Genomic DNA, 25,914 nt, shown 5'->3' with positions numbered 1-25,914 from the left:
AAAAAAATAGCTGAAAAGTGTGGTTGAACTTTTTAAGAGAATATTATAAATACTGTAATATATCATTTTATTTTATCAGCATGCCTTTTTGTAAATACAAAGAACTACAAAAATAATAGAATGGCTTCTGGCTTATGCCATTGTCCATGTTTATTTTTATTTTTTTAATATCTTTCTGTTGTCCTTAGACTTTAGATAGCCAGTAACTGTCCCCCAAAGAAAAAAACAAAACCCTACCCTCCAAAAAAAAAAAAATAAATAGATTTAAACAAACAATCAAAAGGCTTTATTGCAAGTGATCTTTGCAACATCAGGAGTAGGCATTTTTGGGTTCCAATGTGCAATAAGTTGACCACTTCTATGCAAGATTTGGCTAAACTTCATAATTGTTCTTAAGCTGGGCTATTGACTCGTAGGTGAAGCTTGGTACATTTAGCGTTCATGCTGGCACTTTCATTAAGCTGCTCAATTACTTTCAGAAAAATCCCTTCAGACTCTGTATATATATTTATTTTTTTAAACGTTAGATCTGTATGAAACGCGAGAGGCCGGTGGTGTCGTTAATCGGTATGGCTTAAAAAGGGAGAGGAACAAACAGTGTCTTCACCTGTTCTTTGGCTGGAGGCAAGTCCTTCTGCTCAGAGAAAAGTTTTGCAGGGTTTTTGCTTTGTTCTTCATCTCGGTTTGCTGCTCGGGGCAGGCAGCGCCATCAGCACAGGTGCTGAAGATACCGGATCTGCATTTCGGTGCGTCTTCACTGGGTGAAGCCAAGGACAGAGGGGAACTTGGGTCCAAAAGCATTAAGGACGTCGGTGTCATACACAAGTCTGAATTCAAAGGCATACACAGAGTTTATATTCCAGATTCAGGGTTGTGGGCATAAAGTGAGGGTGGTGTTGGCAATTAAAGGGGCATAGCCAAGAAGTCAAGACTACAACAAGTAGCTCTCTTCCCTCCCCCCATTTATAAAATTCCCCTTTTTGGTTAGTTTCTTACCGTGTTCTGAAAAGAGCAGAGGGGAAGGGCAAAAAAAGGAAATACCAATTAAAGCTGCTTTATTCACTTCTCCTGTTCACCTTTTTTTAAAATATAGAAGCCAATGTTGAACAACAACAAAAAATTAATAAAACCATGATGTTAGAGGCCACACCCGAGTTTGACTTATTTAATTTTCCGCCGCAAAAAAAAAAAAAAAAAAGTTAAAGCTGTACAAGATCAATAGTGAAGATTAGTGTATTAGAAATTGCATGGTGGCTCATAATGTTCTTACCCAACATGATTAAGAATTACGTTACTATAAGCCAAAAGACAATAAAATAAACGTTACCCTTTTCACTGTACAAGGTAAGGTTGTCTCGGTGTCCCAGTTATTTGCCTGGTTGCACTCTCCTTCCCCTCCATACTTCTTTTTTTTTGTTGCTTTTTGGTTGAAAGCGTGCAAGAGAGCCCAGAGTAGGAGGCTGCTGGGGGGAGGTTGGTGTCTCAGCTCCTGCCAGTGCCTGGCTCGCCCTTGTTCCCAGTCCTGTGCCATGCTCAGGGCATCCCTGGGGACCGGTGGCTTGGTGGCCACAGGGCTCCTGGCCATGGGCATGGTGCCCCTCATCCATTCGGGCATCGACCCCATCAGCCCAGCACCAGCTCCAGCTCCTCACACATCTTCTGTGGAACCAAAGGGCTGAGTCGTGTCTGAGCTCCGTGCCTCACCTCGCTGAGGGCCAGGATCTGAATTGAGTTGTTGCTCGTCAAATGGCCAAGGTAGCGCCTTGAAATTATTTCTTCTGCTAGGTCCAAATTAATTCACTAAACGCGACTTTTAGGGCCAGGCACTGCGCCTCGACATGGACAACAACACAACCATTTTCAAAACAAATTAAAAAGAAACAAAAATCACTTCCCCTTTGCCAGGTGGCTGCATGCTGTAATCATGCGCACAAAGGACAAGGTTTCCAGCAAGAGAAACATCATCTCCTCTCAGTATGGGGAGCAGGACCCCTGCCTTCTGCTCCCACTTTTACCCATCTGTAAAATGGGCATCTCATTACCTACCTCACAGGGGTGTTGTGAGGCTTAATTAGCAACTGAGTGTAACGATTTGGGACGCGCAGCTAGCACGGGCACCATGGTGTGCACAGCACCGGCTTGGCCCATAAAAATGCTGCTACAAAAACCCTTCTTGGCCAGCAACGCTCCAGCTGAGGCAGCTTCCCCCTGCTGGGGTGAGACCCCGCTGCTTGCTTTGCTCAGGGGTTGGTCCAAGGCCCCCATGGCAGCCTTGCTCCCCCAGCACCCCCAGGTTTTATTCTCTGCTTTATGGGAAGAAAGGAGGAGGACGGGACCAGCCGGGGGAGGTAGGAATGAGCACAGGGAAATGCAGCGGGCTGGGAGTTCAATGTCTGGACTTTGAGTTCCTTTGTATTGTACATCTTTTTACTTTGGAATTTGCAATAAAAAGCTGTGTCCAGCTTGGTTTCATTCTCTCTCTTGGATGCCCTATCATTCTGTTACCTTCACGATGTAGCTGAGCACGGTAAATGCCTGTCCTGTGCCCCAAAAGCACCACACGAACTTGCCTCAGTGCTTGGGCAGCTCTGGAAACCAGGAGGTGCAAAGTCTTCTTCCTGCTCACAGGGATGGGGCTGAGTTATCCCAAAAAGCATGCAAAGGACAACAGCGATAACGTGACCTAGTTCTGACCAGGGACGTGGTACCAGAGCGATACAGGGATGTACACGGAGCTGAGCTTTTTGGGTTCAAGGCTGGCTGTTTGCTCAACGGGCTTTTTGTGTTCAAGGAGGCCAAGTGCTAAAATGCATTGGGGGAAGCATCCTGCCATAAATGCTGTGTGCTTGCTTCTGGACATCAGCCTACCCCTGCAAACAGACGGCACTAGGGGCAGATCTGTAACCCCTAAGCAGCAGCACCTTGGGCTTTCACAAAGCCATCCCTGCAGAGTAAACACCCTCGTCCTTCACTGCGGTGAGGCTGTCAGGGATGCAGCATCCTCAAATCTCTGCTCCCTACCTCCCCCTGCCCCCTCAAACGCCCCGGTTCCTGTGGCCTATGTGCTGCAGCATGGCAGATGGCAAAGCCGCCTCTCCCACAGCTCCCCCAGGTCCGGTAACAGCGCGAGCGGGGCGGCCGCTGGGCTCTGACCTTCGCTTACTGTAAGGAGCAGCCCCGAGAGGAGCAGCCCTGTGCCAGGAACCGACCGCGCTGCTGCTTCAGGGAACAGCACTCTCTAAAGGGCAGGAGATACAATTTCATTTAAAAGAAAAAAAAAAAAAAGATGAGTCGGTGTTATTTGCCCTTTATTTTCTTCTCTGTTACTGTATTCCACTGCTTGTTGGTTGGTTTGATGCAATCTGTTTCTTGATGCAAAATAAAGATTTTTAACTCGAATGACAGCAATCAGAACCAAAGCAAAAGGTTTTTATTTACTGCACAGCAGTTCCTTGGCTAAGAAATGGAGCGAAAAGCCCAGCCCCAATGTAGCAGACAGCCCAACAAGCAACCAAAGCCCTCACATTGGCCACAGGTTGAGCACCTAGAGCACACTCATCCCAAAACCCAGCTCCAGGAAAGCAAAGGGTGTTCAGGATGACTCCAAGCAGCACAAAACACCTCCAAGACCATAGTGCATCAAGGCATTGGTGTTATAATTAACCTCTGTCCCACGAATAATTAATCCCAGCTCCTGGTTTAGCTTAATAACACAGCAGAGAGCTTTTGCCTCTGCCCAGGTTGGGTGCTGGGGGGCACCCAGAAGCTTTGCAGCCCAATGGACAGGGGGGTGCTGGATCCAGAGCATCGCAGTGCTGCCTGCCCAGGTACCTGTGGCCACCAGGATGCCTCCAAGCATCACCAACCTGCAACCCCGCAGCATGGAGGGTGGACTCTGAGGCTGCCAGGAGAAGCAGCCACCTCGGGGTGTTTGGGGATGCTCCACAGCCAGTGCTGTCAGCCCCCTGGAAAGGCAAAACGGACTGAATCGGGTGACAAGCTCAAACCTGATCCTCTGAATCATGTTGCTGGAGTTCATCAGGAGGGGATTCCTACAGGGCTTCCTAAAGCCAAGGAGAACACAGAACACACGGAGTTGGCCTCCAGCTCTCAGCCTCTCCACGAGGCTTTATTGCTGCTCTGTTTCCCTCCAGCCCCTTCTGGGAGATGCTCTGGTCCGGGTGATGTCCCTGCTTCAGGTGGTGCCTGAGCCCAGCAGCCAGCGACAGGAGTAGGCAGCAGCCAGGGTGACGAGGACGGAGACGAGGAACCCCCCGAGGATGCCGGAGACCACGGAGCTGACCCAGCCCAGGAGGCTGCGGGTGTACGGGGGGGGCGGCCGCCTCTCGAAGCGCAGCTCCCCCAAATCTCCCATGCCCCCAGCCAGGGCCCTCCTGCCCCGCGCCCCCGCGGGCTGCTCGCCCTGCAGCAGCAGCCGCGAGGAGGTGAGGTGCTGCACGGTGCGGCCGTACTCCTCCACGTTCCTGCGCAGCTCCAGGCTCCTGTCCTGGTTCAGGTTTTTCCCCAGCTCCCGGGCTATGTCGGGGCGCCTGATTTGGTGGAGGCTGCGGACCAGCAGGTCCCAGGACATCCCCTCTCCCGCCGACTCCAGCCAGCTCCGCAGGGCTTCCGAGCAGCCGGGGCGGTGGCGGTGGCTGCCCCCCGGGAGCTCCGTCTCCCCCAGGTCCTCCTGGGGTCCCAGCAGCTGTCCCTGGAGCTGGCGGCACTCGGACAGGGACAGCAGCGCGGCGATGCGGCTCATGGTGTGCCGTCCCACCTTGTCTGCCACCGTGTCCTTGCACCGGCTGCCTGCCACCAGCGAGAGCAGGATGAGTGCTGCGGGTACCCTTGACATCGTCACGTCCCAGCAACGCGGCTCCCCCAGGTGACCTCACAAGCTGCCACATTCCAGGGACGTGTCCCCTGTCACCCTGGTGGCATTGTCCTTGTCCCTCCCAGGGCTGAGCATCAGTTTGTTGTTCCAGGGTCCCGTTGTCCCCAGGGACTTGTCACTGCTTTTTCAAGAGAGGATTTGGCCGTGGCTCAGCCAGGACACCTCCACCAGCCTCAGCCCCGCTCCTAAACACAAGGGCAGAAGCTGCCATTTCCCTGCAGAGCCCTGCAAACCCCACTGGGCTGGAAATGGGGCCCGTTCCCCTCTCCACCCCACAGTCAGAGGGAGCAGAAAGCAGAGCAGGGTTCAACCGAGGGGGTTTTGCACAGGGAGCAGCCGAGGAGCCGTAACCACGAGGTGGCAATGCAGCCCTGGCGACAGCAGCCTCCCCAGGCACTCACACTTGATAACCCATGTCGTGATAAGGCTCCTTTTTCCCAGAACAAGCGTGTTTCTCCCCAGACAGCCCCAGCGCAGGGTGATGCACAAGGCAGGGACCCAGGAGTGGGACCAATGCCCTCACCAGAGGCTTGTGAGGCTGGCATTAGGGGGCTCTGTCCTCCAGCATCCCCTCTCCTGGCTCACTCCATCATCACAACCCTGCAACCCTCAAGCTGCAGGGCTCAGGCATGGCAGGGATGGGTCTGGAGCTGACTTTGCCACCTCAGATGGATTTAGCCACTGGACGAGGACTATCACAGCCTCACGGAGGCAAATCACACATTGTGGAGGCTGTTTTCAATCCCATCGCAAAGATCAGAGAAGAATCGCCCCTGGAGAATGGATTTCTCCAAGATTTTGGTCCAGGACCTTCAGGAGCTTCAGTAAGGAGAGGTCTGGAGGGTGATGGTGAGGTCGGGACGGCTGCTTCGTGCCCTGCTGGGGAGCATTTCCAGGAGTTTTCACCTCACCAAAAGCTCAGCCTCTGTCTAAATGGGGCACACACCTGGCCAGGTTCATATGGAGCCACCCAGCTGAGTGGCCTGAGACCAGGCACCCAACCCAGCACCGTGGTCCTACCAAAACTGAACAAATTCTGCATGGAAAAAAGCAACCAACCAACAAGACAAAACCCCAAATCCAGCTGTGGGCTACCGCTGTCACAGAGGCCTTCAACAAGATCACTTTTTCTATGCTGCTCTTATCAGAGCTTGCTACAGAAAGTCTCTTTTAAACAAACCTGTTCTCTGCCCTCTTCCTGCTGCCACGTGGAGGTGGGTTTCTCCTGCTGGGAGAAGCAGAGGAGCTGGGGAGATCAGAGCATCCCCCAAAATGCCAGGGGCTTGGGCTGGTTCAGACGAGAGCAGGCAGGGTTCACCAACTTCATGGGGTTACCCAGCTGCATGCATGCTTTCCATTTTCAAGTCTCCAAATCCCTCCAAAAGGTCAGGGCCCGGCTGCAAATTCATCTCAGTGCTCTGCAGTGCCAGGAAACATCCACCTCAGCCGCCTTTGCCATCACATCCCAGCTGGAAGCAGCCTCCAACTGATCTTTCCATGCTCTGGGACCCAGCTCTGCTCTCCCCAAGGCACTATTTTGGGTCCCCCCCAGCAGTGATAGCTCAGCCACTGCCAGGGGCCTTCACCGGCACATGGAGGCACTTTGCTGGCCATGGCTGGACTCAGGAACAAAAGCAGAGGCTGCTGCCCAAGCAAGGGGCCCCTGAAACCCAACACGGCCCGTATAGGGACAGGGGGAGGGGAGCACTGCAAAACCCCAAACCCCACCGGCTGGATGTGAGGTGTGAAGTGCCATCAGCTTCTGCGTGCTCGGCCTTGGGATGCTCGCAGCAGGTGGGGAACAGCAGAACCAAGCCTCCCTTTGCAGGAGGAGGAGGAGGAGGAGGAAGGAGCCTTCTTCCCATTTTCCAGGCTTGCAGCTCGGCAGCCCATCTACCAAGTAATTTATTCATAGCACAGTAACCTCAGGGGGTCCCAATAAAAGGCCAGGGCTGGCCTCATTGTCACAGAGGCAGAGCACAAAGGGCTCCACGCACCTCCACGGACACCAACAAGAGCCAGGAACGCCATCACGGCCCCCCTGCCCTCCACAGCTTCTCGCCCCGCTGCCCACGGAGGCACCCTGGTGTCGCCCAGCTAATTAGCAAAATTAATTCTGCCCCACGACCCAGGCTGCTCGCCTGGCACCGCCGCTGAGCCGCGGTCCCAGAGCCCGGAGGGAGAGGCGATGCCGCCCGCCAGCCCCACCGAGGCGCGTGGGAAAAGGAGCAAGCAGGCACCCAGCCGGCTTTTCCCCTGACGTTCATTAACGAAGGCGGCTGTTAATGAGAGCATCAAAGCACAGCTTCCCCTCCGAGGCTGCGCATGCTCGTTTGATGGGAATCTCACAGAGTTTCAGGAGGAAACTGCCTCGCTCCCCCTGTCTGCCCAGATTTGCCAGGTCCCCATCCATAATCGAGAGCTTCCCTTTCCAAAAACCTCCAGCCCTGGAGTGTGATCTTGAACCAGCAAAACTGACACCAGCAACAGCAGAGGCAGGTGTTCTGCTGTTAGTCAGCTTAAAACTCAGCTTAAAACAAACTAAAAATTGCACCTGGTGCTGACAGAGAGACAACATAACCCAGCAGCAGCAAAAACCTAAGCAGCACCGACACTAAAACCCCACTGATACCCCAAAGCTAACTGCCCCACGGCCATGCTGAATCCATGAGCCCCCCAGAATTTGGGTGGGGGGTCCTCTACAGGAATAATCCCCTCCTGGTGGTGGCCGGGTCTTAATGAGGGGATGGGGCACACCTGGACCCCCCCCATGTCCCTACTGTCCCTTGTCCCCTTGTATCCCACAGCCACCCTTACCCAAAGTGCCAAAACCCCATTAGGGCTGAAAAAGTTGGGGGATGCAAGAGCTGGAACAAGGAGCCGCGAGCTCTCAGGAGGGCTTTCATGTAATCTCTTTAATACTGTGTAATACTTTTCTTTTTAAAATACAGTATTTCTTGAGGTAGACCATTACAGTTCAAAAGCATTTCTTTTTTTTTTTCAGACATCAATAAGACATGAATTAAATACTTTCATGTACAATATGTTGCAAAATGAGGTAGAAGTGGTTACAGAGAGTGTACAAAGTCAAATATGATAATAATAATAATAAAAAGTCTTCAGGAACCCAGTACCACTTTTTGGAGGCGATGGGGAGGAGGCGGCTCCCGGAGCAGCCCGGCGCCGGCCTCCCCGGTAATGCCCTTTGCACGCGTGTGCTTCAGTGGGAAACTGCAAAAAAACTGGGGAACCCCCCCAAAAGCTGGCTCCTTTGGCATCCTGAGCACTGGGAGGGTGAAGCCGCCGCTCGGCCCCGCGCCCCCACCGAGGCTTTTCCTGCTCTGCGAGCGCAGACCCTGAGGTTCGGGGGGGGGGGGAGTTTGCCTCCCAAGCGCAAGACGTAGCGCTAAAAAAATGACTTTTGAACCCAAAAACCCCACCAGCCCACGAGGCCGACGGGGTGGTGACGGAGGCCAAAGGGGGGAGGCGAGCTGAGGTTTATCCAAAAAGCGGTGCTGGCGACAGCTCTCAAACTACGGCACTAGCACTCCTTCCGTCGAAGACACGTTACTCCACCAAACACTACAATAACAATGTTAACAAAAACAAAACAAAACAAATCAAAATAAAATTATGGCATAATATATGTGAAAAGCACCCAAAATACATTCAACTTTCATCTTTGTAACAGCTTCAAGTTTTTTTTTTTTCTTCTTTTCTTTTCTTTCGCCTTTCTGTCACCCTTTTTGGAAGCAAATGCACAAGACAGCTTTGTCCTAAGACTGCAAACCCTTCAAATCTCTTTTTCCTTTTCTGAGAAGATAAAAAGAGTTTTTAAAAACACATTCTTTTTTTTTCTTTTTTTTCTGAGGTAATTCTTTTCCTGAGTAGTTAAAAAGAAAAACAAAAAAATACTACATACCTTACAAAAATAAAAACAAAGTCTAGTATATTAAACAATCTACAGCATTTTACTCCAAACCCCTGGGTTCTGCGATCCCCCCCTGCCTCCCCCCTCCCCGTGCCGCTTCCTCCGGGCCGAGGGCATCGCTGCCCCGGGCAATTTTTGTTGGAAACAAGGAAAAATGATGGAAACCCGAGCCTCTGCGAACAGGCACGGGGCTCTTGCATCGATCGGATCGGCGGAAAGCCGAATCCCGGCGCGCCCCCAGCCCCGCTCATCGCGTCGCTGGTCTGGAAGCGGCTGCCCGGGGAGGCAGGCGAATAATAAATAGGTTATCCTGAGTTCAGTGAGCGACTGCTTCCAAAAAGCGAAGAACCAAACCAGCCCAGTCACGTCAGAAACCATGAGAAAGAGGTACGGTGGTTGTCGTCGGGTCTTCCCGGGGAGGCTCGCGTGGTTCGGGGGGCGGCGGGCGGTCACCCCCCCGGGGGCCGCGCCGTCAGTGCCTGGACCCGTACATCTTATCCCACTCCGCGAACAAGTCCAGCTCCTTCTGCGAGGTGGCGGGGCGGACCTTGCAGAAGGCTTTCTCGAAGTCCTTGTAGGAGGTGGGCTGGATCTGGCCCGGCAAGCCGTGCAGCGTGGTGGCCCCGGCGTGCTGGCAGAGCTGGATCAGCTCGCCGCCCGAGAAGCTCTCCGTGTGCTGCACCAGGGAGGCCATCTCCCGCTCGCTCAGGCAGGAGCCCTGCTGAGCCAGCACGTGGTGGAGGATCTGCCGCCGGGCGATGCTGTCCGGCGGGGAGATGTAGAAGCGCTTGGCGAAGCGCCGGTGGGAAGCCTCGTCCATGCTGCCGGGCCGCGAGGTGGTCCCGATGATGACCACGTTCTGCTCGGCCGAGGTAGCTACGTTGTCCAGGTAGGAGAGGAGCTGGGACTTGAGGTTTCCAGCCTGGCCGCTGTCCTGGGCCACCAGCAGGGACTCCGCCTCGGTGAGGAGCACCACCGAGGGCTGCCGGCACTTGGCCACGAAGAAGACGGTCTGCAGGATCTTCTCGGCTTCGGCTTTCCAGGTGGAGAGCAGGGCCGTGCCGCTGAGCTTCAGCAGGGTGGAGCCCAGCTGGGTAGAGATGCAGCGGCTCAGCAGGGTTTTCCCCGTGCCACGCGGCCCGAAGAGCAGGATGGTGCGGGGCGGCCGGCTCGCCCCGGTGTAGGCGCCGGGCCGCAGGATGGGCCACACCAGCTCCTCCTCGATGGTGGCCTTCACGGAGACCTGCCCGGCGATGTCCGTCCACTGCACGGGCGGCCCGCGCTCCACGATCTTGGTGTTCACCAGCTCCAACACCAGCGGGTCGACGTTTTTGGGCTGCTCCTCCACCGGCGGGCTGCCGAAGACGGGCGCCTTGGGCGGCAGCCGCAGCGGGAAGGGGGGCCCCAGCTCGGCCGCCCGCTCCCCGTTGGCAAGGGGGGGGCTGAACTTCTCAAAGGGCTCCGCCGGCCGTAGCGGGGCCTCCCCGGTGCCATAGGGTGGCGAGACCATGCTCTTCATCGGCTGCCCACCGTACTTGCTGCTGTGCTCCTCGGTGCTCCCCGCTCCCGCCGGCCTCTTGCCGGCACTCGGGAACCCGTTGCCCCGGCACTCGCCGTTGTCCGACATGGGGTAGGGGGACTTTGGCTGCTCGTAGCTGTATTTCCGATACCTGCCCTCTGCCTCGTCCTCCCCGCCGGAGATATCGAAGGCTTTCCTCTTCAGGGCGCCCGCCGCCTCGGTGCCCAGGGGTGGCACGGCCAGCGGGGCCAAGCCGGCCCCTTGGTAGCCGTACGCCGGCACCACAGGCGGGCGGGCAGCAGGCGGCGGGGCCGGGAGCGGGGTGGGCGCTGCGATGCCCGAGGGCAGGTAGGAGGCAGAGGGATGGGGCGGGTGGATGGCCCCGTAGCCCGGCTGCGGCGCGTAGCTGCCCGAGGCGTAGTTGTAGACGGGGCCGGAGGAGCCGTAGCCCGGCACCAAGGCGGACGAGGGGTGCGTGGGCTGCAGGAGCCCCGAGCCGTGCAGGGCGGGCGGGTGCGGGGGGGCAAGTGCTGTGCTGGGCTGGGCGCAGTAGCCAGAGGGCAAGTAGGTGCCGCCGTAGCCTGCGGGGTACTCCTGAGACGAGCCCAGCCCGCCGGAGCCGGCCGCTCCTCCGCACGAGTTCCCGGGGTAGATGGGATCGGCGAGGTTGGCGGACACCACCGGGGAGCCGCCGAGCCCCAGCGGCGCGCTGCCGGCGGGGACGGCGGGTGGCACCACCGCCTTGGCACCGGGGAGGCCATCGTGGATGGGGGTCAGCGGGTAGGCGCCGTCGGAGCCGTGTGGCACGGGCCAGGGCTCCCCGTCCCCCTTCTGCCCGTTAACCGGCCCGAAGGCGCCATCCCCGTAGCCGCTCAGCGCCGGGCGCTCGTAGGGCGCATCCAGCACCCCCGAGTACTTCTCGGCGTACCTCTTGAGGAGGTTGGAGGCGGTGAGGGCCGAGATGTCGTCGTTGGCCCAGGCGTAGTTGAAGCGCTGGCGGGTGCTGGGGTACAGGTCGGACTTGTGGGCTGGCGAGGAGGTGGTGGAGGAGACGTCGAGGTGCTGCTCCGGCCACTGGTTCAGGGACTGGGCATGCTCTGGTGACCAGTGCATCTTCGACAGACCTGTGGGACACAGGGCGGAGGTAGGGTGAGACCAACGATAGAAGGACGAGCACCTCTCTGCACCCAAACCCCACTGTACCACGCTGTCCATCTGGACCACTTTGCACCCCCCAGCTCCAAACGTATGCTCTGAATTATGCACCTCCCATGAGAAAAGCCCCTCGACCACCCTCTTGCATCAACTAATGTAAAAATCTTGCACAACCAACGCAAAAATCTTGCACCAGTGATGAAATCACCCCCGACTACCAGCAACAAAACACGTCACCCAACAGAATGTGACAGCCACGGCACCAGCCCATGCCCTCGGGACGCCCACCTCCACCTCCAAAAGCCCACCGGCAGCTCCAGCCCCTGCGTCCCTCTCCCCAAGCTGGGGCTTGCTCCCTTTATTTTCCAGGGCCCAGAAGCCGTGAACTGGCCGGCCACTGCAAAGCCAGCTTTAATAGCATACTAAGGCACTCGTGATAATTATAACGCACGTAGTATTAATAGCACATTGATAGTGTTTCGCATATTAATAGCACGAAGAGGGCTGGGGTAAAGCGCAGACAATGCGAGCAGCTCCACGCAGCCCCGTGCATCCAGCACGGCTCCTGCCCAAGGAACAAAGCCCGGGTGGGAGCCGTGCAAATTCCAGCTTTCCAAGGTGGCCGGGGCCTGGGGGCTTGCATTGCACGCTTGCACACGCACGTGGGAAGCAGCCCTTCCACCTGGGCTGAGCACAAGCCTCGCCAGCATCCCTCTGCTCTGCCGCTCGCACCGCTGCCTGCTGGCAACATTTTTCGGCAAAGGGGAAGACAGAAAAGCGACGGCCAGCACCCAGCCCTGCCACGGCGGCGTGCCCCATTGTTATCTGCGTGCGGGTCCCCCGCGCCCCCCCAGCAGCCCCCCTGCCCTCCTGCACAAAGCCGCAGGGACGGCTGCAGCGGGAGCGGGAGGGCCCTCGCGCACCATTCACCGCCGTGCTCAGCCTTTAAGCCACTTTGTGACCACAGCACAATTAGATTACTTAATGCTTTAATTGACTTATATGGCATTTGTACTTCCACTTTGGATATCAAACTTACACAAGAGGATTTAAATGGCGGCTTTGCGTGGCTTTATCCGGCATCCTCCCTGCATTTACTTGCCATTATTAAAGTGCTACCGATAGATAAACGTTCAGACAGAGACAGCCAAGACAGCCTGCGGGAAAGGGCCCTTTTTAATGAGCACAAAGGAGAACGCTTTCCAATAAACCTTTGCTCCCGCAGCAGATTTTCCCCGAGCTGTACATGGGCTCTGGCTGGGCAGAGAGAGGTGGTGGCGGCCAAGGGGGACCTTTCCCCTCTGGCTGGGAGCAAAAGGCACGAAGAAGCTATTAAAAGGAAAAATGAGGTTTGGGGTGAGGAACAAAACATTATATACACATAATTTTTCTTGGAGGACACTAAAGCACCAGGAGTTTCCATCCTTGTTCCACGCTGTGACACCAGCCAGGAAACCCCTTTCTAGGTCAGGATCCCAGCGTGTTGCCAAACTGCAAGAAAAAGCTGTTTCTGGCCCAAAAGAGCTTCCAGCGGTGAGATCCCATGGGTGCTCAGAGTGGCTCTGGCACATGCCAAGCCACGCAGCAGCCCCTCTGTGCTGGAAACCCAGGGCAGCAAAACGCATCTGCAAAGGCAGGGGCACGGGTCTGGGGGGGACACACTGGGGATGCAAATCCAGGGACTGCAGCTGCACCAGGAGCCAGGTACAAACCCAAAACTGGGGTGCAACTCACAAATCTGGGCAGTGCTAGCTTAATTTCCCACAAAAACACCCCAACGAGGATGAGCACAGTCTCTGGGTTATTTCTCCGAGCATTGCTCTGCTTTTTTTCCCCATAGCATGGGCTGATGCCAGCACCTGAAGCCTTTGGATGCCAGCTAAGAGCTGGGTGTCTAAAAGCAGGCAAAGAGCAAGGAATTTTTGGATGCCTAAAGTGACCCCGAGGCTGGTGGCTGGCAGCCCAATGTCACCGCGTGGTGGTGGCCGGGGCTGGTCTTCCAGATCCATCCCCAGCACTGAGCCTCGCGGCAAAGCAGCGGTGAGAAAAAGGGGCAAGGGGGGTCTGGGGGTCTCCCTGGGCACATCAACACAGCCGTGCATCTGCGCTGCTGCCAGCAGGAGACGTTCAGGGCACCGCTGCAGCGAGAAAAGCAAACAAGAGCGTGAAAAGACCGAAAACCGCTTCCATCTGACCCCTTTAAACATGAGCTGCAGTCGGGAGACGTAAAACCGAGCGAAAACCCCATCACACCCTTAAAAACCTGACCGCCCGGCGAAGGGGGAGGGCTGGCAGGCCCCGGAGAAGTTGTCAGGGGGCTGCAATGTAACGTGAATGAGCTCTCAGAGCGGGACAGATGTTTCAATGCTCCCCTTGGCAGTGTGAGAAAATTACTGTCCAGTGACCAAATGGCACGGCCGGTTCCCACCCTCGCTGCTGGCCCATTATCTAAAGCGCAAGACAAAGGCGGGGAGGGGGGGCTGGGCAGGGGAGAATCCTATTGTTCCCTCCCGCCCTAATTATGGAAATCTTGTTAATCTATTCAGCAGCAACTCTGAACTGGGCTTTTGTTAGGGGGCTTTTTAGCCGCGCACAACCGGGGCGCACCGCCAAGGGTGTCCAACCGCTCGGCCTTGGGGACGGGGTGCGCTCCCCGACGCTGTCCCACCCCCAAGGAAAGCTCAGAGCGAGCGATTTGAGGGCCAGCCATGAAGCTTTGGCCACGCCGGGCTCCCCAGCATCGTCCTGGTGTGGCTGCCTTTGTTGGAGGCTCGCGGGGCGGCCACGGCACGGCCAGCACCCACAGCCCTCGTGCGCGCAGCAAGCGGCGGAGGCACGGATGCTGTGGGTGTAAAGGAGGCGTGTGCGTGCCGTGCTTGTGTGCACACGCAGGCGTTGCTGATGCTCATGCATAAAAATTGGATGCAAAGCCAACGCGGGCGAATGACACGAGGCAGCGCGCGCTGGTGGCAGCAGCAAGCAGCTCTCCCCCAAGGGATCAGCGAGGGGTCGAAGGGATTTGGATGGCAAAGAAGGGGGCAGAGAACATGGAGCAAACTGGTTTGAGCTGAGGAAGTGCTCAAGCTGGGGTTTAAACCCAGCCAAGAGCCACACAGGAGCAGCCCCAGCCCTGAAAGTGCTGGCCGTGCCTCAGTTTCCCCCTTGCTCTGCTCAGCCGTTCCTGCTGGGTTTTGCTCATCCTGCTGCTGCCTTCCTGGTTCATCTGCCGAGGGCTCCTCGGTCGTGGAGGATCTGTGCTTTTGAAAAAGACTCTGGGTAGTTTCATTATCGCTGCACCGTCCGCAGCAGCTTCTTGTCCTGAGCCTGCCTGGGCTTTAAGTCCCCCACCTGAAAACTTTGGGCCCAGAGGGAGCAAAACCAGCTGCGGGGGGGTCTCATTTCTCAGCCCACCCCTCACCAAACACTTCCCACAGCCCTTACGAATGCTGCTAACACAGATCTCTTCTACCAGCTGCACGGGTTTGCCATGTGGGATTTTGCTATCAGCACCCAGCGCTGCATCCAGACAAGAACCTGGACCCCCCCGAGCCGACAGCTCCACTTTGCAGCTGGATTTGCAGCACCGAGAGGGGTTTGTGTCTGTGTAGAGACACTCCGGGTCTTGCAGCGTGCCTCAGCACTCGGATGGCCGTTGGGTTTTCGGCCACGGTTCAGCGCTTTGCTGCTCGGAGCTGCAGGAGACGCGCTGCTCCGCTGGAGGCTGAGCAGCACGAAGAGCTTCGAGGCGAAAGGCGAGGCGGAAAAAAAAATGCAGGAAGGGAGAACAGACTTTCCCGATTCAGCCCAGCGCGCGGGAGGCCGCAGGAACGACTGTATTTCTTTTAAATGAGGCATTTCCTGATGATCTTTTTTGGCTGCTGCTGCGAGGAGCTCGCCCTGGGTTGGCTCACCCCTGTCTTACAACCGCAGCGTAGGCAGAGCGCCACGGCGTTAGGGCGAGACAGATCCCGGCAATAAATGAGAATTATGACACCCGCTATGGACCCGAGAAACCTTTTAGCATCGATGCTGTAGATCCCAGCTACATTTCTGCACGCTGATAAACGCCTTTCAGCCAGATCCCGGTCATCTCCATGCCCTGGTGGGTCCACGCCAGGCCAAGCAGCGGGGCAGGGACCCCCGCCAGCCCCAGGCTGGACCATCCACGCTGCCCACTCGTATATCAAGTGCAGAGCAGCTGGACATCAGGACGAAACGGAGACCGGCCAATGGGCCACAGCCCATCTGTGCTGCTCCACGACCCATCCAGCAAATGAAAAATTAATACGTGTCCGCTCGGCCTGGCAGCAGCTGAGCATCACCCATCTGTCAAGGCAGGACCCGAAACTCGCCGCTAAATGTCACGGGAGGAAACCGGACGCGTGGGGTGCCCCGGGAATCCCCAGAACCAGGGGTATGGGCAGCAAAATCGGGATGTTATTAATAACAGGCTGGTTCAATAAGTGGATTGAGGAATTTCATTGCCTCCCCCAGACGTTGCTTCTCATCCCGCAGATGCTCGCCTGCCCTAAAAGACCTCGTTTTCCATAGGAAGTTCATGGGGGAGACATTTCAGCTGTGACCTCCCAGTAGATCCTTGCTTGAAGGAGAGTTCCCAGGTAGGAAGGAGGTTTTCAGTAAAAGCTTCGTTGAGCATTTAGGTCATCAAAGCCTGCTGTCCCCTGAGGTGGTCTCTGGGCGGGTGCTCAAGGTGCAGGAGAAACCCTGGAGAACGGGGCCGTGGCCCATGGGTGCTGCTCAGGTCCCTTCTGGGACTGAAGGCCTGCCCCAAAATTTCATTCCTTGATGCCAGGCGAGCTCCCCAGGGCCGGGCTTGGCTGCAGCACGTTGGGCCCAGCCCATTTTCCAAGGATTACATTAGAGAGGAAAATCCATTTCTAATCAGCAGAACAATTTCCCCAAGCAGACGTGGCCCCATAAAAAGGTCAGGAGGTCAAACGGACCCAATTTGCATGCGATCTGCATAACAAGGGAGGGTGGTGAGCATGCCCCTGGAGCACCCGGTTTTGGGTTTTGGCCCTGCAGGTTTGTGGGGTCAATGGGAAGATGTCGGGATATGGTCCAGAGGCATCTTTCTGCCACCTCCTGCTCCGCTGCTCCAGAAGGCGCTCAGCGAGGTGCTGCCACTGAAGACGAAGCTGCTCTGAAGAGCTTCATGTCCTGACCTCATCCCATTCAAAGCCACTTGCTGAAAGACATCAGGACGTGCCGCATCCCCCTGTCATCCCAAAAGAAGGGTGCAGTGAAAGGCATCGTGGATGCAACGCACCCTGCGTGATTCTTCCCTTCCTGCCACGGCTCCATGGTGCCAGCAGCAGCAGCAGCACCGTGGGACCCTCCTGGTTTGTGGGATCCTCGCTGCACCACGAGGAGCAAAGCAGAAGTGTAATGGGGCTGGATGCAGCTCTGGGTCTCTGCTCTGCTGCCACGGATGTGAAGGGGGAATAATTCTTGCTGTGCGCAGTCCCACACGGAGCAGAAGTGGGTTTTGGTGCTGGGATCAGGACGCGGTGCTCATGCAAGCAGTGGCACAGGGCCAGCAGCTGTTCTCGTGCTGTGCCATGGTTATGGGTTCCGGGAATTCCCAGAGGCTGACAGAGCCCCCGGAGGGATTTTGCAGGCTACAAATCCCCAGCTTGCAAGTGGCAAAGCCCAGAGGCTGGCACAAGGAGGGAGCAGCACGGGCACAGTCGTGGTCCCCACTGGGCCCTAATACATGTGATGCTGCTGGCTGACACAGCTCAACCTGTCATGGGCCAGCTCAAGGCCCAGATTTTCTTTTTGCATCTATAAATACCAAGGGGAGGAAGGTTTACAGCAAGGATCTGTGCTGCTGCACCCAGGGAGCCACGGTTTGCTTTGTGCCCAGCACCATGCACGCACCCAAGCCTCAGACAGATCCTCTGCGGCCTGTGAGCCCGGATATGTGCGTGAAACCCAAAAGATTGAGGGCGATTTTCAGTATTTCCCTTTGCAAGAAGAAAGCATCACAGCTACGTTTTGTTTTCCCACAAGCACTGAGAAATTTTGGACACTGTGGCACCCAGAGTCCCTTCACCCAGCCCAGGACCTCTCCTCCCCGGGTATTTTTCACGCTGCAGCTCCAATAACGAACTCCCCCGGGGGGCAAAGCCAAGCCAGGAGCCACCAGCCCCAGGTCCCCCTCCTGCTCTATCTGCTCCAATATCTCGGCTGCAGCCAGGTCGTGGCTGGAGGCTGTGGAGGAAGCGGGAGCGGGGCTGCAGCAGGGAGATAATTTGCCGCGTGCACCGGAGCCTGTCGCAGCGGTAGCTGTAACGCTCCAGCTCATATCCTCCACGGAACAAATCAATCTTAATTAACTCTAATTCTGGATAGCCTCCCTGCCCCATCCAGCGCCTTTAGAAACGCGGTTGTATTTTCTGCCTCGGTGCCTTCCCCAGGCAGCGCGCTCCGGGGGGAATTGAGCAAAAAACCCCTCTTTTTACCGCTGCATCTCCATCCTCTCGGTCCCCTTGTGCCCCCGTTCTGTGCCTGGCAGGAAGGCAGACCCCAGCCCCAGCCCCTGTTTAACACCTTCCCGTGCTTCCCAGAGCATCACGCACCCGCAACGCGTCCAGCCCCGCTCGCGCAGCGCCTTGGGGGAGGCCTCTCGGTGCCTTTTGTTTTCACAAGCCTTTTGACTCGCTGATTCTTTTTTAAACACCGCCCCAGCAGCCTGAAAAGCAGAGGTCCCTCCTGCACTCCATTCACTAATGGATTTTCCAGAAGTTCCCTTTTTGGGCTGCTTTCTTTGCTGACACCGCTGCCCTCATCCAGGCCGGAGGCTGCATCTCCCCTCTGCTTGCAGGGATGGACGGACGGACACTGACTTTGGGGACCCATGTGCTGCACTCGGAGCTCCTACAGCTCCTAAAACTTCTTGCACAGTTATTTGCCTTATCGTTAAAGCAGGGTACGAGCACCTCTGCTAGTTATTACACGTTTGTGCATTCCTGCTCAAAAACAAAAATAGGTTAAACAACAACGAGTTGGGAATTCACCTCCAAAAACAGGAGCTCTGGGGGATGGCAGGTCCAGCCTAAACACCAGGAGACTGAAAATTGCTGCTCCAGACCCTGCTACATCCCTGGGGAGGCTTCACCCCCAACCCCGATGGCAGCCTCAGAGTGAAGGCATCGACGCTCCCCGGTGCTGGGAAATTGGGGCGAAGTTTTGAGCCGCGCTGGCTCCACGCAGCCTCCGAGAGCGCATCGATCGGGCAGCGCCGGGCCTGTCTCCGAGAGCTAATCCTAGGGCAGAAATAATTCATTTTCCTCCCTTTTCAGCAGCCACTCATTAAAAAGTAATCACCTTGTACGAGGAGGATATGAACAGCCCAAGGTCAGATCCATAATTGCGTTATTTCTGGAGCACATACCTGGCTCGGGCGACCAACGGCCACGCTCTGACCCCAGCCCTGCTGCCCCCCCGGGATCTGAGCCCTGCCCCACTGCACAGCTTGGAGCTGAGGATGAGGAAGATGAAGGTGCAAACGTCTCCACATCGCCAGCCCTCTGCCAGTGCTGCCCACCAGCACACCCGCATCACACTACGGGGACGTCACTCTCCATCCACTCCAAGCACCCGCAACACCTAAGGGGGGTGGAAATATCCTTTATTTTCACCTTGCTGGCACTTGGCTGTTTTATAAGGGTGAAGCTGCAAAGAGTAAGATAAAACTGTAAGGTGCAGGTGAGAAAAGGCCAAAATAACAGGCGGGAAGCTGTGCTGCTTGCACCAGCAGCTCTGCCACCCACAGCCCCACGCGCCTCTCGCATCCAGCTCGGCTGCCACATCCCTGTCCCCTCCTCGCTGCCCAATTCCTCAGCTCCCAGCCAGCACCAACATCCTCCTCCTCCTGTCGGGACCCACGGCTGCAGCCTTCGCCCCGAGCACGAGGGCTGCCCACCCTGTAAATCCATTTCCTGCATTCCTCACCCCGGTAAGCAGGGAGCCCCTGGGGCTCATTCACACGTGGAGCCGATGCCGGGCACCTCAGCGCGCTCTCGGGTTACTACAAACCCACTCAGCACATAAAATCCTTCCCAGCGCTGTTATTTATTCCCCTGGGCACCGGAGCTGCAGGCGAGGAGCAGGCGAGTCCCTGCCCGACAAACGGGGGCCACGAGGTTTAGCCCGCTCGCAGCACGTTATTGTTTCAGCAGATTTATGCTTGCAACATGTGGCCTGATTCAGCATTTCGAAGGAGGAGGGGAAGATGCTCTGGGAACCGGCTGGAGCACGGGGCTGGGATGGGGCTGGAGCTTGAGGGACAGGATGGGACAGGGACAGGGATGTGGTAGTCCCAGATCTGACCGAACTATGCAGAATAGGTAAGAAAATCCCCACGTCTCAGCATCAGAAGCAGGAATACTGCAAGGTTTTGGTGCTGGGTTTTGTGCTGCTTGATCACACAGGGTCAGCTCGGGAGCCTGGCGTCACCACTGGTGACATGGGGAGCAGGACACGGAGCGATGCCCCAAGCAGGCAGGACCTGGCCATGGCATTTGGGACAAGCCCTTCACAACCTCTCCAACACCTCTCACACAGCTCAGGTTCCCAGGACATCACCCCTGGCATTTCATTACCCCTCTCTGCAGCCACCGGTCCCCTCAGCACCGCTCACACCCACACCACCACGTCCCGGGAGGCGTCGGGATGCGGGACGCAGACGGATGCTCCGCGGGTTCCCCAAATCATGAGCACACGCTGCTGCTCCCCTGCACTCATCCCTTCCACCTTTCCCTCGCAGAGCAGCGTTGCTGTGTGCAGCCCTCACAAGACAGGCAAACAAGGAGAGGAGCCGGGGCTCGCCGCAAGCCCAGCTGACAACGTCCCCTTGCACCACGGAGCTGCCACGTCCCCGCAGAGGACAAGGCACGAGACAAAGCCATCCGGCAGCTGCTGCTGCTGCTGCTTTCGGAGGCCTAAAGCAACACGAAGGGAGATTAATGACAGCGAGAGCAGCTGAGCTGCTCAGCCACCGGCCGGGGGACGAGGGGACCCAGGCTCCCGCGTCCCCTGCTGCCACGAGTCCCTTCCCAGCTCGGTGCTGCCGCACCTCTCATCTATTTACACAGCAAATTCTTTGTCAGGGACAGCCTCCTCTTATGAGTTTGGCCAGGGCAGGAGAAAGGGGCACTTATTCAGCTATTATTCAGCTTTTTTTTTGTAGGCAAGACAAGTGTGGGTTAAAGTGCAATTTGTCTTGACATTAGTTTTCACTTTCTTGGGGGAAAAAAAAAAAAAAAAAAAGTGGCTCTTTTGAAGGAAAACACTCGCCTGGGCACTGCAGCCCCAGCAGCCTGGGGACGCCTCTGCTGCTCCTGGCTGGTCTCTAAATGGCACCCAAAATGGGGGGTCCTGGTCCAGGGCTCGGGGCCCTGGGCACCTCCGCAATGCAGACTGTGACGGCATCGCTGTAATGTAATAAACTCGCCCAATTTTTCCTTGATCGAGTTACCTGTGCTCGGGAGAAGGCAGCTGGAGAGAAAAACGTGTAATTTGCACCCTGCCCTGCTCTCAGATGTAAGTCAGCAACGTCCGTGAGGCCTTGGCCGGGTTTATTAGGGCCCCCATAAAGATCAGGGGTTGCTGATAAGCGACCCCAGGCATGCACCACTGCAGGAAAAATTGTGCTAGCGATCTGTACAATTTAACCAACATTAACTTCAGCTGATGACAGGCCACAAGGCCAGGAGAAAGACTTTACAGCGGCCTCGTTACACAGCAAAATAAACTTTGCTGCGAAGAGCCGGGGCTGACTCAAGGCTGTTGCTGCCGTGGAGGGGAAGCTGCGAGCCCTGGCACCGGTGGCCAGCACCGGAGCAGAGCTGGTGGCCAGCAGCAGCATCCTCTGCTGATGAAGACAGAAGAAAAAGTGCTGCGGGGCCGTGGGATGGAGCTGCAAATGTTCACTTAATGGGGAAATAACACAGCAGCTGAGAAACCCCAAAACGGCCACGAAAGGGGTGCAAGTCCTTCTCGCCATCCCCGAGCAGGAGAAAAAGGTTTTCCAAAGAAAAACCAGCAGGAGGCAAAAAAAAGAGGATGGCCAGCAGCGATCGCAGCAAGCAGCAATGCTGGGAACCCACAGCAGAGGTGGCAGCACGAGGACAAACCCTTCCTCCAGACCGGGAACTGCCAGGGCTGGGAAGGAGAAGATGGGAATTCCCTGATGCCGCAGTGGGAATTTTCCTGCTTGATGCTGATAAATTCTGGTTTGGGCCCAGCACCATAAACCCGAGCACAGCAGCAGCGGTAACGAGGTTTTTAGAGCGTGGGCATGACAACGGTGCTAAAAACCTGCATTAAGTCGGGTTCTCCTCCCAGCCGGCGCGGACAGGAGGAAAACTCGGTGCACCGGAGCACGGGGACACGCACACTGCTCACACCCTAGCAGCTGCCTGAGGGGCCAGCACGCCCCAAGAGGGAGAAAAACATCTTTGTTTGCCATAAAAAAAAAACTAGAAGAGAAGGTTCTGCCTCGCTGGCACCCGAGCTGGGGGCTGTTTTCTGCAGCTGGGGGGAGAGGGAGGGGGTGCGCCAAGCAAATGAGATGCTCTGAGCCGCGAGGCTCAAGCTCTGCTGCACGCTGCAAAATTACAGCTGACATTTGGGCAGATGTGCGGGGATCTGCCCCGGGATGACAAAGGCAGCGCCCCAACAGCCCCCGCCACACGGCTGAGCCCTGCTTCGAGCCATCTAATCAGTGGAGCTCAAAAACTACAGCTGAAAAGTGTTTACAATGGCATAAATGCAAGGGTCAGCCTCACGCAAGGGTCACGATCGCTTCTCCAGATGCATTAATGTCATCTCGGAGAAATTCCCTTTAGGAATCCACAGGCAAAGCCGGTGTCCCTGCGTCCACCGCCGGGAGCTGTGGCTGGAGGCATTCCCTTCCCCTGCACACAACTGGTCTGCAGGGAAGAAAGCAGAGGAGCAGAAAACCCAGGACAGCGGAAAGACAGAAGGGAAGGAAGGAGCACATCTGGCCATTTGCTGAGAAACCCGTGGCGGGCATTTGTACCCTCAGGAATATCTCCTCGCCTGGGAGGATACAAAAAGGATGAAACATCCGCAAACACCCGCGAGACACAGCACACAGATCCAGCCTCTTTCCAGGAATTTTTATAAAATATCGCTAGGAATCTCATCGCGACGAACATAAAGCTGTGCACGACTGTTTGGTTCCCCCTAAATTGCTTCCACTGAAGCAGGACCTGACGCTGGCTTCGGAAGGGATGGCTCCTCGAGCCTTTTTTGTTTACCTTTTCTGATGGAGGAGGAGGAGGAGGTGAATGGGGCGACCCCACGGGCACTGCCCCGGCCTGAGGTTAGGCCCTCGGGGCTGGATTCGGGCACCCAAAACAACAGCCTGGCTTCCAGCAGCTACCGAATCCCCTGGATGGATGTGGGGTGAGGACCCCAAATTTTCAGCCCGCTTATTCGAACGCCTAATTACAGGTCTGGGAGCAGCCCGAAGTGGGCATTTGTGAAAATCACAGCCCCTGCTTGTATCAGGCTGTACAAACACGGAAAGCATCCTCTGGATCATCTCCTGGCAATCAACAAATAAAGGCAAACAGAGCCCCAGCCACGCAGGGGGAAGCACGTTGCTGACCAGAGGCATGGAGCTACGAACGCAGACACCAATTTCTGCTGTTTCTTTCAATAAGCCCCTCCTGGAGAGTTTGCCTTATTTCCGAAGACCTGGTGAAACCCGCCTCGGAGCCTTCTTGGCGTTTATTCCATGTTTTTACTTGGGGAATTAGCCCTGGCAGGATGGAGGAGGAGAGCAAGCGTTTTGTGTTACAGGACCGTGGCGAACCGGCACCGAAGCGAGGATGCTGTTAAAACCCCAACTCCGATGTCAGGAGGAAGAAAAAGGCCGGGGGAAAGGGAGGGAGGAGAAAACACCAGTTCCAGATAAGCAATTGTTAACATGATCCATATGGTACACAACTTGCCTTTCTGTTTAACCAAAATGATAATGGCAAAAGGAAAGAATGCGGAGGGGGCTCTGCGGGAGAACAAAGGCGGCTGCCTAAACCCTTCCCTGCAGCCCGGTTAAAAGAAAACTAATTGTGAGAGGGGAGAGGCAGCGCGCTGCTCCTCCGCGGGCTAAGCCGTGCCGAAACCCCACCCCGAGCCCTCTCCTTCTCCTCTGTGAAAGCTTTAAAAATAAACCGCGGAGCGTTTGGGAGAGCAGCGAGTTACTGCTCCGTGAGTGAAACTGCAGCTGTCAGCAATAAAATAAAATTAAAAAAAAAAAAAAAAAAAAAAACAACTGACAAGTATTAACACGGACGTTTTCATAATCAATAATAAACTTTAAATGTAAGCTGCGGCTCAGAACCATCACTGATGTAAACACCAAGTCCATTCCGCTCAGATCTGTGATGAATTCAGGCCGGGGTGTTTATGTTATTGCAGGATCCCGAGGCTTTCCAAGGCACACAATACAGTATGTGCCATTCATTATCCCCGGCAGTCCCCGAAGAGAAAATGTCAACACACTTCTGCTAAAGAGACCTAAAACAAATGTTTAATTTGATAAACAACTCCTGGGCCTCGCACCCCGCAGAAATGCCTGGTGCAGAGCCACCACGCACACGAGCCGTGTGCTGGCACTGCGGGAGCGCCGGACCCCAGCCCCCTGTCATCGCCGCGCGGGCTCCACGGCACCGGGATGCAGCTCGGGGAAATCCTCGATTCCAACGCACGAAACCAGCAAATCGATTCCCAGCCGGTACTTCGTGTGCTCACACACCCTCTCCAGAGGCTCAAAGCCCACCAGCAACTCAAGTTCTCTTCTAAAATCACGGCGGCACCTTTGCAATCCGCTCATTGCAAAAAAAAAAAAAAAAAAAATAATAATAATAACAATAACACGGGCTCCAATTAATGGCAACGTTCATTTTTATCACAGCGGGGTGAAATGAAGCGGGATGCAAACGTGCGCTCGGTGTCTCCAGGAACAGGAGGCTGTGCGCTGGAGGACACCCTACAAAGCTATTTAATAACCTTTCTGCTTTTTTTTTTTTTTTTTTCCTCCCAAGAGCCTTTTGTCCTCCAAGTGGAAGAAGCACACTTAAAAAAAAAAAAAAAAGGGAGCAGAAGCAGCACCAGAAGCTGAAGCAGGCGCTTGGGGAAGGGCTCGCAGCGCCGCGGCTGTTTTGGTGCGGGCGCTTGACGTGCGGCGGCGCGGGGGCGCGCATTGTTTGGGGCCGGGACCCCCCCGAGACCCCTCCGGGACCCCCCCCCGGAGCCCGTCCCGTTCCCTAGCGGCTCCCCGATTTTTATTTTATTTTATTTTATTTTGGTGGGGGGTGAAGAGGCGAGGAAAAGGGCAACGGCCGGAGCAGCGGGGGGAGGAGGATGCGCGGTGCCTCTCCGCCTCCCTGCCTCCAACAGCGCCAAATTCGCCCGGTTCCCCCCCCCCATAAAAAAACCCCAAGCTCGGCTGATTCCGCCCAGAAACGAACGGGCGGCCCCGAGCAGGGGGGGGGGAGCGAGGGATGGGATGGGATGGGGTGAGATGGGTGGGAGAAGGGGAGGGGGGGGGGGGGGGGGGGTCGGGATTAGGGGATGCTTTCCCAGGAGCCGCCCCTCGATCCTCTTAACCCCCTCCCTGTTCCCGGGGCCCCCCCACTCACCTCCTCATACCGGCGGATCCTAACGCAGCCCGGCGGCGGGCGGCCGTGCGGGGGGCCGCATCCTGCCCCGCTGCCGCCCGGACAATGCGGGGCGGCCCGCGGGCGGCGGGGGCTGGGGGCCGGCGCTGGGGTTGGGGTTGGGGCTGGGGCCGGCTCTAGGCTGGGGCTGGGGCTGGGGCCCCCGCCCGCCGCCCACTGCCCGCCCCCGGGCGGTGCTGGGGCGGAGCGGGGCGGGGGAGAGAGAGAGAAGCGGCCCCCAGGGGGCGGCGGGGGTTGGGGGGGCTTTGGGGGGGGAGTAAGGGGAGGACGGGGGAAGGGAGTTGGGGTGGTGCTGGAGAGGGGTTGGGGATGGATTCGGCTCCCAGCCCGGCCGGGGGTGGCTCGGCACAAAGGTGGGGGTGGAGAGGGAGGGTTGGACCCTGCTGGGCATCGCTGGCCCCCAGTGGATTGCGTCCCTGAACCCATTCACCCCGACATCCTGCACCCCAGCGCCCCAGCACCCCAACATCCTGCACCCCTCCATCCCAGCACCCTGACCTCCTGCACCCCAGCACCCACGCACTGCAACATTTCACCCCCCAGCACCCTATCACCCATGCACCCCCACCTCCTGCACCCCAGCACCCCAGCACTCATCAGCCCATTCACCCCAGCCTCCCGTGCCCTAGCATCCCAGTGCTCCCTCACCCCAATCTTCTGCCCCCCAGAGACCCAG

At 56.6% G+C, this 25,914-nt stretch overlaps 2 protein-coding genes across 2 annotated transcripts; both read right to left on the bottom strand.

The window, feature by feature from the left end:
- Positions 1 to 4,195: 4,195 nt before the first annotated feature.
- On the bottom strand, positions 4,196 to 4,855 carry LOC116499845 (transmembrane and death domain protein 1-like). Its single transcript, XM_032204696.1, has one exon. The coding sequence runs from the start codon at positions 4,853 to 4,855 to the stop codon at positions 4,196 to 4,198; it is 660 nt and encodes a 219-aa protein (XP_032060587.1).
- Positions 4,856 to 8,889: 4,034 nt separating this feature from the next.
- Positions 8,890 to 25,262, bottom strand: FIGNL2 (fidgetin like 2). Its single transcript, XM_032204681.1, has 2 exons — positions 25,200 to 25,262; positions 8,890 to 11,468 (listed from the first exon to the last, which is right to left on the bottom strand). The coding sequence occupies exon 2, from the start codon at positions 11,455 to 11,457 to the stop codon at positions 9,298 to 9,300; it is 2,160 nt and encodes a 719-aa protein (XP_032060572.1). The 5' UTR covers positions 11,458 to 11,468; positions 25,200 to 25,262; the 3' UTR covers positions 8,890 to 9,297.
- Between the last annotated feature and the right edge of the window lie 652 nt (positions 25,263 to 25,914).

This window comes from Aythya fuligula, chromosome 29 (assembly GCF_009819795.1).
Source record: "Aythya fuligula isolate bAytFul2 chromosome 29, bAytFul2.pri, whole genome shotgun sequence".
Classification (NCBI taxonomy): domain Eukaryota; kingdom Metazoa; phylum Chordata; class Aves; order Anseriformes; family Anatidae; genus Aythya; species Aythya fuligula.
The sequence above is the reverse complement of the archived record's forward strand: the minus strand, read 5'-3'. Positions and strand labels throughout refer to the sequence as shown.